This window comes from Leptinotarsa decemlineata, unplaced genomic scaffold (genome assembly GCF_025532065.1).
Source record: "Leptinotarsa decemlineata unplaced genomic scaffold, Ldec_3_MD MMD2_P_RNA_scaffold_2, whole genome shotgun sequence".
Classification (NCBI taxonomy): domain Eukaryota; kingdom Metazoa; phylum Arthropoda; class Insecta; order Coleoptera; family Chrysomelidae; genus Leptinotarsa; species Leptinotarsa decemlineata.
The window spans coordinates 5,941,410-5,959,528 of NW_027412529.1; the positions used below are offsets into that span (position 1 = coordinate 5,941,410).

Genomic DNA, 18,119 nt, shown 5'->3' on the forward strand with positions numbered 1-18,119 from the left:
GAATGTTCTCAGAAAATGCAAAAAATCGAAAAAAACTTGAATTCGAAAATATTTTTTTTAATCATTATGTACAATTCTGATTTGAAACGTAAGATTCCATGTTACATTTATGAACGAAAAAATTGCAAATCGAAATATACTACTATAATTAACAAACAAATAAGTTAATAAACTTAAAATTTGATAAAACATCTACAATATTTTGAAAAGGTTGTAGAATCTTCTTTAAATAATATTTGTAGATGAATATTTATTTCTTAGGTTAGGGTAGGTTAAAAATATCGAAATAATTCGAGTTTTTTTTGATATTTTGCATTTTTTGAGAACTTTTACTCTATGGCAATGTATTTTTTTACACCATCAGAAATTAGAGATTCCAACGAACAAAAAGAACACCGACTTTTGAAAAAAGCTGATATTTTGACGCCAGAATTTTCGATTGAAAATTAGGGTGCTCTTTTAATATTAAGTGAAAATAAGGTGAAAAAATAAATATTTTAGATCAAATAGTGTATTTGAGACATGGAAAGGTAAGTTTTCACCAAATTTCGTATCAGACAATTATACTTTGTTCAAAAAGGATGCCAACTGAAGATGACACTCCAAACAATTCATATGCAACGAGAACAAGGCATCACCATTGTAGGTATTTCACTGGTTTCCAAATCTATAGGACAGAGAAGCTACTGGTATCTAGCTCCCAAACTATTCAACTTTTTACCAAAAGAAATTACACATGAAACTTCTCTGAGACGTTTTAAAAAACAATTAACATCATTTGTAAAGAAAAATGAAAGAATGGATATTCATAAACTGATCAAAGGTTGAACCACTGTGCAAATATATCATTGTTTGCTTATATTTATCAATCCCATTTCGCAGATTAATATGATTAGCAATAGCCTATAAATAGCCTCATTATTCATTAGCTATAACATCTATGGAGATATTGAAATGAATGTATGTATACTCATATACATATATGATATAATTCAATTAAATATAATTTTATTTGATGTGAATTTATTTTACACTTAGTTTATTCATATTTATTCATGATTGTATGTATTGTAATTCCAAGTATGTATAATACTTCTGTGGATATTGTTATGTTTATACATTTTTATACCCAAATCTGATATTTCTGTATCGATTTTCCTTTTACCACGAATAAACGTCTTTATTATTATTATTTAATTTTAGTACCTGATCTATCTCAATTGAAATATCGAGATGTGTATTCTAAATTCAGTCATCTCCCGAAACAAAATTCTGATTGAATCACCCCATCCCAATATCCTAGGTGAACCCTTGTTTCGTTGTCACGAGTGATTGGCATCTTCAGGGTACATAAATTTATGCATTCACCGGCGTCAGTATTCTGAAAAAGATAGACAAATTACATATTCATAATGCTTTTTTCATTCATCTAGGTATTTCATATATCTATTCAATGTAGTGTGAATACTCGTATGTCCATTGATTATTATGAATCTGAGTTGTAGTTGTGTCACTTCTAGTAAGGGTACGGGTAATCCAGATGTTCTTTTAGGCTGAAAAATAAAATTATTCAGAATATGTCTGACATTTCAAGGAAGTTTGATTTCATCAAATTATCATACACAAATAGAAGAACAATATTAGAACAGGGAATTGTCAGTGATGGGTAAGAAAAAATTGAATATACTCACCTAGGAATGAATTGTGACAATCTAAATAATCTCCCACTTTCTCCTTTATCAAGATTCTCAATTTCTTTCACATCATCCATGCTGAGGGAAAAGTCGAACAGATTGAAATTTTCCTCAAGCCTGGTAGGGTTTGAACTTTTCGGTATTACAACGATATTCTTCTGAATAAAAAACCTGAGGATCACCTGAGCGGTTGATTTTCCATACTTGGCCCCAATTTTCTTCAGGGTTTCGTCACCAAGGATATTCGGTCCATCAGGCATATCACTGAAACCAACAAAAATGTTTTTGTCTCGGTACCCTCAATTTCAGAACCCGGGTGATGAAAATCGACTTTGTGGAGTTGTAAAAAAAAATAGAGTTTTTCATCAGAAACTAAAGTCAGAAAGGTGGCAAGAGAAGATACTCCTTCAATGAGCCTTTTTTCCGAGAATAGTACAGCGAACGTATCACGAGAGGCAGCACTAGTAATAGGGACGAATAAACTATTCACAAGTAAAACAGTGTTATTTACGTAATGTTAATTTATTATTTAAAAATATAAATCTGATATAAAAAATTATTTTGTGCTAGTATAATGACAACAAAGCATTGCTGTTTTGCGAATTGTACATCGGATAATCGATAACCTCACATTAATGAGGTAAGATGTAAGAAATGGATACATGCTTCGAGAAGAGTGGATTTAACAGTGCAAAAAATAAATAAATATTCATATGTATGCATGAAATGAATAGTAAACTTTTCATAGTTAATTACCATTGATTAGAATGAGATATAACCTCAATCGTTTATTAAACTGTATTCATTTATAATATTTAATTAAATTTATTTCATTACCATCTACAGTGTGACCCATTTTTAATGGAAACATCCCCCTAAAATTTGTAATTCGATTTTAATAATTTTTTTTTGAAATATCAAGTACTAAAAGATCTACCTTGGGACAAAATTTGAAACGTTTATTAAAGTTTCAGGGCATACTACGATATTTTTTCCTAGTCGAAAATCGGGATTTTTTATTAGCGATTTTTTTATTGAAAAAATCATCACTACGCCACTGGATTCATAGTGCCTCTAAACAGGTGTGACCAAAATTTTATGAAAAAATATTCATTTTAACAAAGTTATGACAACTCAAAAATTCGAAAACTCACACAGCTAACAGTTACAAAAAACACCCTCTATCAACAGATATAGCCATGAGAATCTTTTTTTTTATAATTTCAACAATAAAGTGCCGCCAGATGAAAAAAAAATAAATAGCGTCAATGTTTTTAATGAAAATAACGGAATTGCATTCAAGTTTTCAGGCAAATTAACTACAACTAAGACCTAATATTTCAATTTAAATCTTAGTTGTGAAAGATTTAAGTGTACTATTGTCAACAATGTTCACCTTACAGTTTTTCCAATTATTTTGTGTCATGGCTATAAGTTTGAGCGTGAGAGAGAAAATTGAAATTGTACGCCTTTCGGGAGATGATGTTAGAAGTGCTAGAGCGGTTTGTAGAGTATTTAATGAGAGACATCCAGATCGTCCTCGTATTAGCTGCGGTACGGTAAATAAAATAAATAAAATATTCAATGAAACTGGTGCAGTATCAAAAATGATGTAAAAAAGTAATCCTGTACAAAGACGAAACAGGAATGACAGGAAATAATCCTAATGCCAGTATAAGGAATGCCACTTTAGATTTGAATATTCCACGAGAAACTATTCGGAGATGTCTCAAGGCAAAGAATATTAAACCTTTCAAGCCAAAGTTTTTACACACACTTCAAGAAGGCGACGAAGCAAGACGCCTGGAATATTGTTTATGTGCCCAAGGGGAATATTTAAACAATAGAAATTTCCTAAAAAATATTTTATATAGCGACGAAGCCACTTGCACTACAAATGGAGTAGTGTCATCACAGAATTGTTGCTATTGGGCAGAGGATAATCCTAACTGGGTAATAAACTGTAAAAGCCAGTATTCCCAAAAAATCAACGTCTGGTGTGGGATATTGAACGAACGAATTATTGGTCCTTTCTTTTTTGAGGAAAACATCAATACGCAGAGGTTTCTACAATTTTTAAACACAGAGTTTTGGGATGCTATTCACGAGCTGCCAATCAATGAACGATCAAATTTAATTGTCCAGTTAGATGGGTGTTCAGTTCATTATGCCAGAGCTGTGAGGCAATGGCTTAACGAACATTTTCCAAACCGATGGATAGGCCGTGATAGTCCGTTTATAGAGTGGCCACCCAGATCTCCAGACCTCATAGTTTTGGACTTTTTTCTCTGGGGACTTCTCACACAAAAGGTTTACAAAAACCGCTCAAGAGATAGAAATGAACTTTGTGCAAGAATTCGACAGGTATGTGCAGATATTAGCCCTTTATTGGCTATATGTTGAAATCATAAAATTAATATTCTCATGGCTATATCTGTTGATATGGGAAGTTTTTTGTAACTGTTAGCTGTGTGAGTTTTCGAATTTTTGAATTGTCATAACTTTGTTACTAATGAATATTTTTTCATGAAATTTTGGTCACACCTGTTTAGAGGCACTCTGAATTCAGTGGCGTAGTGGTTTTTTCAATAAAAAAATCCCTAATATAAAATCCCGATTTTCGACTAAGAAAAAATATCGTAGTATGCCCTGAAACATGAATAAACATTTCAAATTTTGTCCCAAGGTAGACCTTTTAGTACTTGACATTTAAAAAAAAATTATTGAAATCGATTAACAACTTCAAATTTTAGCGGGGTGTTTCCATTAAAAATGGGTCACACTGCATATTTGATTCATATTTCACTCGGAAATAAATTTGAAATTCATAATTATTTTAAATTTCTTTAAATGTATTTATTACAGTTTGGATTGTCTCACCTGTCTATTACTTTTCTTTTTTCCAGTTACTTTTAAATTACGGCATGCACAACGTTTTAATGTTACAACATTGTTATCATTTACAGTTGCAAATTTTAGTTTTGCTCCAGGAACATCTTCTTGTATTAAAAACATTTTTTTCAAATGTACTTCATCATATGTTTATATGAGGATAAAGCAGTGTTTGTCCCTACCGAACTACTAGCGCTGCTAGTGAGTGATTTTTCGTACTTCAGGAAAAAGTTTCGTTGAATGAAACAAATAAAGATCAACTTCGAATAAAACTCGTACTGCAATTATTCATTAATAAAACAATATCATAAATGTTCTCTAATGAGCACTTTCAACTGATGGCTTCGAAAATAAAATGACATAATTTTCCTGGTGTCGTGTTCTGGACAGCTAACGTCAATAACTTTTAAAGCCACTTGAAAGCATTCTGGCTATTTGTAGACCTGTCAGCCATGTAATCAACAATTAATCCACCTCTATTGAAAATACATTTTTCCGTTAATCAACGGTTCGCACAGCGGTCGATTGAGTGAGTGGAGCAAACCACCCACGTCAACCCACCACCCTACCGTCCCAACTTCAATTGTATACCTTTTTGTGAGGAAAATATCTGATCGATGGGAAATTTGAACCCCCAATTCACTGCTGAAAAGACATATATTTATATTGGAATTGAAGAAAAATATGTCGGGGTTTATGTATCAGGTGTAGTCTTCCCTGGATTTGATATCACCAGCCTTTTCTAAAATTATTATATGCATATGTTGTACTAATTACATACGTAAAAAGTTCCTTCTTCCTAATATTTTAAATAGAACTAGATTTCAAGATCAGAACAATACGTAAAAATGCATTATTCTAGCAAAAAAATTGGCAGTATCCTCTAGATGATGCGTGACTCAACATAGTGTCTTTCTTATGTAAAATTACTAAAATGACGCATTTTTACGTAAATTTTGTGCGCCTTTGATATCTTGTCCCGTTCAAAACTAAAAGGTGGGAAACTTTCTAGTTCACAATTTATTCCACTTTGTAATGTACTTACAAACCCTTTTGGGCAAGAATTTTGCCGATTCCTGGTGACCCCAAAGACGAATACGACACAACTACAATGTCGTTATCGTGGCAGAACTTGACAAGTTCAGGTTGTTGTAGACATACTGTTAGTTCGATCTGCAAACTAGCTGGTTTTATTCTAGAAGATTGGATGACTTTTTCGATCTGTTTGATGTTGAAATTTGATAAACCAATCGTTTTCGCTCGGCCAGCATCTACTTGTTGTTCCATAGCCTAACAAATGTATCAAAATAAGTAATTTCATATTGATATGAACAGCAATTGATTTTTATTGTTACACGCTATCCACTATTACTTATATAAGTTTACAAGTAAACAGAAAAAAAGATAGGGACAGCACTGTAGGTATTCGTATTCTAGACATATACGATATGTTCCGAAATTTCAATTTCACCGGACCTTAAACCTCCCGAAATCTTCAAAAGCAAACTGAAGAGGTGAAATACCTTGGTACTATCCTCGACAGGAAGCTAACATGAAACTCTCACCTACAGAGTAGATCAAAAAGAGCATATGTGGCTTATGAGCAATGTCGGAGAACAGTGGGACACGTATGGGGTCTTTTACCCGTGTGGTCACCTGGATCTATACTGCAATAATAAGACCTATGTTAACGTACGGAGCCATTGCATGGGGACCAAAAGTTCTACAAGCAACCGCCATCCAAAAATCGTATAAAATACAGCGATTGGCTTGTTTAAACATCACAAGAGCCATGAGGACAACACCAACCGCGGCAATGGAATTGATTACTGGTCTGACCCCTCTGTACCTGTACGCACGGCTGGTGTAAACCTCGAAGTAGGGATGGGTCAATTGAGGCTGAGCCTATGGCGAGGAGCGCTTACTGCGCAACCTCTGCTGGAGGCAACCAGTAATGCAAGTGAACCCAGGTATGTGTTTAATAAACCCTGCAAAATACAAATAAAACATAATACAGAGTCAGATGCTACAAATGCAATACGCATATATACAGACGGTTCAAAAACCAAAGAAAGATCAGGATGTGGAGTATACTCCAGATCACTAAGCCAGCGTTGTTCAAACAGAACTGGCTGGTATCTGAATCGCCACAAAAGAAATAACCAGGAAAGGAACGTGTTACCTCAGGGCTAATACTAGAGTGCCACCAAGATTTAGCCAAAGCCTCGGTAGATAATAACAGTATCCTGAGGTGAGTTAAAGGGCACGATAGGAGTAAAAGTAATCGCATTGCCGACTCTTTAGCCAAGGAAGCGGCGCTGAACTAAGAATTTTAGGACCCAGTGGCACCTACAGCCTGATGACTTCGACAATTGCGGAACCAGCCAAATGTCACACCAATGCTTAATCCCTAAAGAGATGGGATGGAATCAAAGGATGCAATCTTGCCAGGATCACCCTGGGCGACCCTGAAAAGCTGGCGCCGAAGAAAATATCTGGCGATGACCAGAAAAAATCTACGCTTAACAGTACGATTTCTGACTGGTCACTGTCAACTAAGGAAACACCTCCACAATATGGGGCTAGTAGACACACCTCTATGCAGGATGTGTGAACAGGAAGATGAAACTGTCAGGCATGTCCTATGCAAGTGTCCGGAGTTATCGTCAGTAAGAGAGTGTGTGTTCGGCGAGTCTTGGCCTACACCTGCCGATATAAAGGAGATGTCTCCCAGCGACCTGTCCCCCTTCCTGGAAAGCACAGGATGGACGATGACCTAGGAGGCAACTCCTCGGGAGGTTGTACAATGGGCTTACACTCACCCTCCCTACTCTACAGATACAGATACCTTGAATACTATAAGTTGGCACCCAACGTGGGGCTCAAATATAAACATGGAGGAAGCATTACTAACATTTTCAAGTCAACGAAGGTTATTCCCGTCAAAACATAAATACAGTGCAAAAAAATGAGTAAGACCCTAGACCTGTTTAATCGATTGAAATTAACACTAATCGGTGCTTACGACGAGAGCTGTCAACAGGTTATTATAATTTTCGTAACTTTGGAACATAATTCCTGAAATGTTGAATTTGAATTATCGTTTTTTTTTCCTTGAACGTCGAGTACCTTCAGCCGTTTTTTTGAAACTTTTCTCACCCTTTTTTTATTCTCATCAATTCCTTATCTCTGATATTCAAAATGTAGATAAAATAGTTGCCAATACATACATGACTTTGCTATTAGGAAAACTTCCATCAGAGACAGTGTTACCACATTGGCCTGAACGATAAACAGAGAAAAATATTTTTAATGCATGTTTGACCACTACATATTACAAAACGAAGTCCCCCCACCGAGTGTGTCTAAATGTATGTCTATCTAAATGCGATTAACTCAAAAACTTTTGACATGATTTTCATACGGTTTTCATCAATAGACAGAGTGATTTATCAAAAAGCAGTTCCGATATGCCTTTTCTGGTATGTCCTTGAGCTCTCTCAGCATTTTATGAATCTCTTCAATCTTGGGAACAGAAAAAGTCACAGGAGGTCAAATCTGGTAAATACGGTGGCTGAGGCATGATTACGGTGTTGTTTCTAGCCAATATATTACAAACAAACAATGACTAGTAATGAGGTACACTATCATGATGCAAAAGCTATGAATTATTTGTTGGTTATGATTACGACAGTAACTATACCTTAACTCTACTGAGACAACTCAGATGAATATATGAATCAAATAAAACTCACAAATTCAAAAAACAAATATAAGAGACCGAAAGGAAACATTAATTGCCAAACTTCACTGATTCACTTAACCTCACGAAAAAAATACAACAATCCTTCAATTCAAAGTCCTTGAATTTATATATGAAGTCCAGAAGTCTCAAGATCATAATCGGAACCTCTCGTATCGATAAAATTTTGAGGTCTTGTGGTATTACTATTGAATAAATAAGTTATTATCCTCAAACTAAACTATGTATATTTGCTACAAACAGTCAAAAAATCTTGTTTTATTTGCAATATCAGATAACACACCACAACTGTAACATGCCAAATGACGCCATTTTTGGCGTTGAGAAACGCACGTCGGGAAAAGTATTACAGCTTTGGGGTGTGAAATAAGTGTTGGGAAACTTATCAAGGTTTTTCCTAGAGAACTTTTGCATATCTATCAATTAATTCGTAATAATAATAATAATAATATACTTTATTTCAAAAAATGCAGACTAATACAGCTGAAGCAGTAATGAAGACATAGAATGAAAAGGCGTCACAGAGAAAAACATTAAACATTTGTATATATAAAATCTAAAAAAAAGATTAAATAATAAAGTAGATATAAAATATGTTGCAAAAATATTCATAAACATATATTGAAGACATATAGAGTTGCCTATCAGCTGGGAAAATTACAATTAAAATATTCACCAGTATTATATGGTTCATTTTCTATAATAATTTTTTTAATTTCTTTCTTGAATTTGCTGATGCCATTGATTGATTTTATTCGAGCTGGCAATTTATTGAAAAATTCTATACACATGTAGTGAGGACTACTTTCTGTTATAGAGACTCTGTGTAATGGATACATGATATTTCTCGTTCTTGTTTCATGCCCGTGTGAAATATTATAGGTCAAAAAGGTATCTTTATTTTTGAAAAAATATATTAAGCATTCATATATATATATATATATTATATATATATATATATATATATATATATATATATATAATATATATATATAAATATTATATATATATATTATATATATATATATATATATATATATATATATAATATATGCCAAAACTTGTCATTATATTATTCTTCCGAAAACACCCTCTACATGATGCTATGTAGGCCATGTTTAACATAACCCGTAAGGTTCTTCTTTTTTGTATTACAAAAATTTTTTGAACATCATGACTACATCCCAAAACAAAATTCCGTACTTTGCCACCAATTCGAAGCTGGAATGATATATTATTTTCATTGAGTTTGGGTGGAGATATTTGTTGAGAGATCTTATAGCATAAAGCACCCTATTGAGTTTCATACATAGATCTTCTATGTGTTCTGACCAGGTCAGAAATTCATTGATATATAAACCAAGAAACTTTGATTTTGATGTTATTTCTCTGTCTTTTGTAACTATTTTAATTGTCGGTGGACATTCCAACTGCAGCTGTCTTGAGCGAAACAATACTGTGTGGGTTTTTGATTCGTTAAAAATTAATTTGTTGCTATCAAACCATTCTTTTGTTTTTTTAAAAGAGATTTTCAGTATTTCTATGATTTTTGGGAAATTTTCACCGCCAATCAATATATTTGTATCATCAGCATAGCTTGTTATGAACTGATCATTTCTGGTATTCATTGAGCATAAGTCATTGGTAAAGATTATAAATAGAATCGGTCCGAGAATGCTACCTTGCGGTATTCCAATATTTGATTGGAGTATCTGTGATTTATAAAACATTCCCTCATTTTTAATGGAAACTCTCTGAGTTCGACCATTCAGGTATGAACTAGCCCATTTCAAAGCGTTTCCTCTAATTCCATACTTCTCTAATTTATACATTAGAAGAGATCTGTCCAAACAGTCATATGCTTTAGAAAGATCTAAAAACATTCCTAACGATAAATATTTTTTTTCAATGAAATTCAATACATGTTGAGTGAATTGGAAGATGGCTGACATTGTAGATCTACCTTGGATGTAACCATGTTGATTCTTACTGAAAATGTTACATTCATTAAAGAAATCTATCAGTTGTTCAGAAAATGTTAATTCAAACAATTTTGAGAAACTAGGAGGTTGACTTATTGGCCTATAATTTTCCATGAGTTCTTTATCACCGTTTTTATATATAGGTGTAACTAAAGATACTTTATAAACAAATTAGCTTTTACCTTCCACACTGCAACGTGATCAGCCACCACTGGCTTGCCAGGTGTGTTTATATCAATAAATTCCATCGCGATCGGAGTGTGGATGAGATACAGATCCACATAATCCAGCTGCAGTAGTTCCAGTGAGCGCTTCAAGAAGAGTTCCACTTTATCCGCGAAAACGCCTTGATTAGGTAGTTTAGTAGTTATGAAGAGGTCTTCTCTCTTGATTTTGCCAGAGGAAAGCCACCGTTTGAGAACACGACCAATGATCTCTTCGGTGTCGTACATAAAGGCTGTGTCGATGTGTCGGTATCCAAGTTCAAGGGCAGCGTTGACTGCATTCTCAACAACCTCTTCCTTACCTTTCTGAAAGAAAATTATAATTTTTTTGAGAAATAATTCTCTCGACCAACCATAAAAAACAGTTGGCATAACAAAAACGATCCCCTACACGTAAAATTCCACGACGTTTCGTTTCCATGACGAGGATATATATGCTGTCTGTTCAAAAAATAGGGTGAATTTTTATTCTTACCAAAAATTTCAATTATTCATCAATTTCTATTTTATTCCATTCAAAGTAGCCCCCCTTCTCAAATATAATATAATTGTGCCAGCTCTTTCAGCAATTCAGTTCTTATCTCTTCAAAAACGAAAGCTATGATTCTAACAACCTCTTACAAATATAAACAAATAAATATAAATACTCTTTCCCTGTATGCTGATGGTCAGAAACTTGAATTTGTGAAAGAATTCAAATATTTAAGTTTTATGTTGGACAACAGTATGTCTTTTGGTGCACACTATAACTATATGACTAAAAAGATTTCAAAAAAACTATATTTCTTCACTAGAATTTCGAAACACCTTTCTACAAATGCGAAAATAACCGTATATAATACAATAATACAGCCCCATTTTGATTATTGCAGTACGCTGTTATACAGTTTTGACCAAAATAAAATTATGTCTCCGCAAAAGTTACAGAACAGAGGAATGAGGGTGGTTCTTGGATGTAATCGTTATGCAAGTATATGCTTTATGCTCAGTGCATTACAGTGGATGTCTATTCGTGAAAGATATTACAGGTCAGCAATGATATTTATTTTTAAGATAACCAATCATATGCTACCTTCTTATTTCGAAGAATTTATCATTTATAGAAATTCCACTCACAATTACACTACTAGACAAAATGACAATTTTCACCTGCCACGATGTAGTTTATCAAACTCCATGAAAATTTTATTATATAAAGGCCTCATTGAATATAACAAACTTCCCCAAAATGTGAAGAATAATAAAAACCTGTTTCAATTCAAAAAAGATTTGACTGATTATATGAAAGGTATCACAATAGAATAGATAGTAAGTGACTCGGTATATATTATGTATTTATGTGTACCTATATGTATATATGTATTATATCCTTATTATGTGTGTCTATATAACATGAAATATTATGTATATTATGTTTGTGTATTAGGATCTTTCTACCAATAAATCATTCATTCAATCATTCATTCATTCTCCTCAATCATCGCATAACGCCAGTCTTCCATGGGTCTCTTCAACCTTAGGAAGAGAAAACACTCGTAGGAGGTCAAATCAGGTGAATACGGTGGCTGAGGCATAAATACGGTGGCTGAGGCATGATTACGGTGTTGTTTTCGAACTTGGCGTGCTTTTTTGGTCATGGCTCTCCGTGGCTCTTCCGCTGAGATGATTGGACTTTGGTTTCGAGTTGATAACGATATACCGTAAAAAGGGGGCAATAGAAACAGTTTTCGACCTTTCAGACTCTACAGCTGAGTTGGTATTCACTTTATCTAAAAGGAATAAATTGGAAAATGTGTGTTATTACTGATATAAAAAAAGGTCTCACAAGGCAATGCCAAAAAATGTCACAGTTTTTTCCGAAAATTCGAAATTTTTTCTTCACCCTCCAAGCGGGGTGAATAGAAACAGAAGTTATTTTAGCACTCAATTTATCACTGAACCTTGTAGAAGGCGAATAGAAACAATAACATTTTACCTTCAAGTGTATATATAGTCATTGGAAAATTTTTGAAAAATAAAGCAAAATGTTCCACTCAAAGGTTTTTTACGAAAACAACAATATAAGCTTTCATTACAAATATAGCAACATAAAAAAATAAATGTATCATTTTATAGATCTGGTGCTCAGACGGCTCAAAAAAAAAAGAAGGCTCAGGATGTGGGGTGTACTCCAGATCACTAAGCGTGGTTCAAACAGAACGGGCTGGTATCTCAATCGCCACAAAGAAAAAATAACCAGGAAAGGAGTTTCTGGTAAAAACTCAACAATCTGCACTGACAGCAGATAAGCCCTATTATTAGCCTTGAACAGACAACGTGCTACCTCAGGGCTAGTACTAGAGTGCCACCAAGATTTAGCAAAAGCTCGTAGATAATACATTATCCTGAGGTGGATTAAAGAGCAAGACAGGAGTAAAGGTAATCGCAATGCCAATTTTTTAGCCAAGGAAGCGGCTGGACTAAGAATTTTAGGACCCAGTGGCACCTACGGCCCGATGACTTCGACAATTGTGGAATTAGCCAAACGTCACACCCATGCTCGAACCTTAAAGAGATGGAATGAAATCAAACGATGCAATCTTGCCAAGATCACCCTGGACGACCCTGGGAAGCTGGCGCCGAAGAAATATCTGGCGATGACCAGGAAAAATCTACGTTCAACAATAGGATTTCTGACTGGCCACTGTCAACTAAGAAAACACCTCCATAATATGGGGCTAGTGGACACACCTCTATGCAGCCTCAAAACTTATTTAAGAAACTCCACAAGCCAGGAACGACTAAACGGTTTGACGTTAACGTCAATCCACCGTAGAATTGACATCGACACCGAGAAGGTAATTGATTTGTTTGCTGCGAAGAAAACTAGAAAAATAAATTTGATTTTGTAAAAAGATGTTGATATTTCTGTAATGGTTTTCTAATAAATATATATGATCATGTAACACCATTTTCTTTCTTTCGTTATTTTTATATTTCATGTTGTTCTATTGTTCCACCAAACCAATTTCCCCCTCGAAATTGTTTTCTAGCTACGGCCTTGATCCTAGGTGAGTGAGAAGTAGGCTATTCTGCCTGCGTAGCAGCCTGAGGCAAGTTTTTTTTTCAAGTTTTTCATGTGTTCCTCAAATTTTAGCTTATCGTCTAAGTAAATAATACCCAAAACTTTTGTATATGATGTGTTGTTAACATTATGGATAGGTACCTAGATAAAGATCATTATGAATGAATTTAAATGTCGAAATACTGGTTTTTTCATAATTAAAACAAAGCGAAGTTGATACACACGTTTCTCAAGTCCTTGGCAGGGCCGTCGCCATGGGGGAATGGGGGGGGCTGCTTTTTCGACTTGGGGAAAAGTTAAGAAATCTTGGGCCATGAAGATAGAAAAAAATAATAGTGAAATAATAAATAAAAATAAAAAAAATTAAAATAATTAACTTGAAGAGAATTCTGAGTTGTTTGAAATCTTCAAAAAAGTTCAATTTCTCCCAAGTAAGAGAACAGTCCTGAATAGTAGAAAACAATAAGAACAATATTATTTAAGTGTTGTTTCCTTTCATTTGTATTGAATATTCCTATATATGGACCAAGGACCTTGGTCCAAAGTAGAATAATTTCCATTAATATTTTTATAATCACCAAATTTTTTTTTTTGTGCATACCCTGACGGGCATAAGCATTCAGCCAATCTTTGGATAGCTAAGTAAGAAAATTGATATATTATAGCAGTAACTAATCCCTCGGCTTTCATTTCTTGGAAAGTTGGGAAATTTTGCTGGTGGAGTTGGGAAAATTTGGATTCCCTTCCCCCCCCTGGTTTTTCTTTTCGCTACGGCCCTGGTCCTTGGAGATGTTTGCTTTCAGAAGTTAATATTATTTCATGCCACATTAACGTAGTATTATCCGCAAACATGGTAAATGATCCTTGAACGTCTAATTTACTGAAATCATTCAGATAAATGATTTTTTGTTCTGGAAATTTGAAACATATCTCGTATGTCAATTCAAAATACCTGTTATTGTTGTAATGTTTCATGATAGTTACGAAATTCCATAACAACGATGAATTTTTCGGTAGAGTTCGTTTCTATTTGAACAGCCTCGTACAATATATATTGTACCAACCTAGTCAATATAAAAGCACTCTTCATTTATCAATCATTACTACGAGTAGGTATAGTACGCATACAAAATTCACGGCAAAAAAACAAGGATGACCATATCGACTCTCAACAATAACCTTCAGGTTCACTCTTTCAAAAAATATTTTTACCCAAAGATCGTTCATGTATTTCGGTCCAAAATTTTTCAACCATATCCCACCCGACCTTAGAGAAATGAAAAATCACAAAACTTTTGAAATACAAGTGAAAAAATGTATATTACTAAACCTTGATAAATTTCCGATAGATAAAATTTAGCAATGGTATATTTATTCTATTAATCCCATGATGCACCTAAGGCATAAAAGGAAAACCAATCCCTGTTGTTTCCGCTGGTTAATCCTCGTTATAACAACAAACTTCTTTTTGACTGAGTATATAGATACTCTATATACTCGCAACTTATATGTATTGTTATCATATAAGTTAATAAGTTGATTAATGAATTTTATATCTATATAGTCACCTCGAAAGTTCCGGTTCCAAGTCCTACTGATGGTATTTTGTATCCACCAATCATAGTTTGATATTTCGCCATATTCAGTTCACTTTAACAAATTACACCGAGTTAATGTACTCAATTGACTTTGACAAAGTAAGGTCGGATGCACATTGATATCTGTTCCTTGATACTTATTTGAACTACTAAATCATCAGCGTCAGCAAGTAAGAGTAAACACTTGAGAACTGAGTTGCTTGATTACAGTTTGTTGGTTATATAATCATATATAATCATAGTTTCATGATGCACACTGATCAGTGAGGTACATTCATTAACAAAAACAAAGGTTTCAAAAATGTTTTAAAAGAATTAATTCTATTGTTGGAGGCTGTACATTTCAGTTCGCTTACGGAATACGAACTCTGCATGATTTGTCAACGGTACTATACAGTGTGATCAAACCCAAATCGATACTATTTCTAACTTCTTCATTATTGCAGATACGAGTTCGGGTACATTAGAGAACTCATAGTGTATTTCAAAAAATGTGTTTGATAAGACACCCTATATATTTCTGCCTTGATCGGCTGCTAACTCTTTTCTGAATTTGATGATTGGATGATATTGTTATCCATCATGTCCATCATTTGCACACAAAAATAAGTTCTTTTATCAAGATCGTCTTTCATGAACTCCTGAGTAGGTATCATTTTATAGGGATGCATTTTGTTTTCTTTTAATATGTTTACTATCGATTTATGGCTAACATAACCTTATTAGGAACCACACGTTGAAATGTAAGACCTCGTTGGTCCTTAGCTCGCAAAAGTTTCTCAACTTCTGAGAGTTATCGTTCGTATGAGGGCGACAGCTGATTAACGGAAAAACAGATTTTAAACAGATTTTTAAACATTGAATGTAGTGGATGCCTGTCTACTCGATGTATGTGGGTTTTCCTTAAAACTCAGGCATCATATCTAGTTTGAGTTCATCACTCATTGCATTGACAGCTGTTTTTTTTTATCTGCCCAACATAACCAAGCTCACGAAACTGCTTTTTTTATTTTGCTTATTGTTCCTTGAGATATGGGCGGTAAATTAGGAAATTTCTCATGAAAAACGCGACCTAATTCTGTTGTGTTCGAGTTTTATCTACGTAACCAATCATTTGTAAAACTGTCATTTTATGCATATCTCCCAACACCAAACCGTTATTTTAACACCTCCACACGTGTTTCGATCACCAAGTGATCATCTTCAAGAGGAAGATTAATCTTCCTATTCACTGTATGTATTTGTTCCATTTAAAATTGTGACAATTGTATATGTGCCGTGATTTATGTGTTTATATTTGTTTTATCTTTAGTATTCAAGTATTCTAACTATTGTTTTCATTCTTATGTAGCACAATTATTGACTTACCATATGTACATTAAGTATCGATAAATTTATCATCATTATTTTTATTGATTGTGATGCACTATTTGGAACCTATGGTGGAGTAATGAAATTGACTGGAGCTTTATTCCAACAGCAAACCGTTATTTTCAACACCTCGACACGTGTTTCGATCACCAAATGATCATCTTCAAGAGGAAGTTTTTAAAAGAAGAAGAAGAAAATAACGGTTTGGTGTTGGGATAAAACTTCAGTAATATTCATTTTTATTAATACTGTTTCCGTTAACCAGCTGTCGTTGCCCTACGAACGACAACCCTCAAAAGTCGAATCTTGTTCGATCTAAGTATTAACGAGGTCCCATTTTAGAACACAGACAATATAAACGTCGATAACCTAATGATTTTCAAGTTTCACTTGTGAAACGTTAGTGAAGTCATATCTATCAGATAGAGATCAGTTTGATGCTTTCAATAGAAAAAGGTCGACACTATTCAGACCAATCTCTGGCGCTCCTCAGGGATCAATTCTAGGCCCACTTTTATTTATAATGATCATTAACAATATAGGTGATTATATGAGACATTCCAAATTCCTACTCTATGCAGATGATTTCAAATTATACCAAACCATCAACGATGAAAGAGACAGTGAAAACCTTCAAAAAGACTTAGATTATATCACTATCTTTTGTGAGACGAACAACTTCAGGTATGCTGAATGAGGAAAAATGCAAAGTTATGTCTTTTTCACGGAAAAATGTTATTACTCCAACGGAATACTCAATAAATGGCACCAAACTGGAAAAACTTGCTTAAATCAAAGATCTAGGAGTCATATTTAATAGTAACTTCAACTTCAGAAATCACATGGAATATATTGTACGTGATGCAAACAGAAAGCTTGGTTTTGTATTAAGAAATGCCAGGGATTTCAAATGGGAACTAGGAATTTTTCTATTCAATGACTTTGTCAGATCAAAGCTTGAATACGCTTCAACAATTTTGAATCCGCAAACAGCATTTCATTCAGAGATGATAAGAAAAAATACAGAAGAAATTTCTTAGCCACACCTACTTCAAAAAAAATTAAGTTTCCTTCTATGATCTCCTATAGGACTCAACTAGAACATTTTGACATGCCAACCCTGTCGGATCATCGAAGCGTGAATGATGTACTATTTATATTCAACATATTTAATCAGATAATAAATGTACCTGAATTCCTCTGTGTGATCAATCTTCATGTTCCTAGTGCTAGTCTAAGAAATCGCAGTAGGGTTTTCTATGCAGACACCCGATCAGAGTCTCCACTCAATCGCTGCCTCAGGCAAGTCAATGATCTAGTCGTAAGTCATCAAAGTCTTGATTTTTTTGCTGTGATGAATTAGAATAAAACAGTCGTTTTAAAAAAAATGTGCCATATATACCTGTTTTTATTAATGTTTTTCTTGTACGTAATTTTAGATGTTTATTTATTCTGTGTATTGTAAAATCATATAATTTATGTACCATGACATTGACTGTATACATGCAGTTTAAATAAAATCTATATCTAT

The 18,119-nt window shown here is 33.9% G+C and overlaps 1 protein-coding gene across 1 annotated transcript; it reads right to left on the reverse strand.

Moving 5' to 3' along the window:
• Positions 1-1,399: 1,399 nt before the first annotated feature.
• LOC111508857 (aldo-keto reductase family 1 member A1) lies at positions 1,400-15,422 on the reverse strand. Its single transcript, XM_074182319.1, has 5 exons — positions 15,188-15,422; positions 10,514-10,861; positions 5,632-5,876; positions 1,692-1,958; positions 1,400-1,553 (listed from the first exon to the last, which is right to left on the reverse strand). The coding sequence occupies exons 1-5, from the start codon at positions 15,257-15,259 to the stop codon at positions 1,517-1,519; spliced, it is 969 nt and encodes a 322-aa protein (XP_074038420.1). The 5' UTR covers positions 15,260-15,422; the 3' UTR covers positions 1,400-1,516.
• Positions 15,423-18,119: the final 2,697 nt, after the last annotated feature.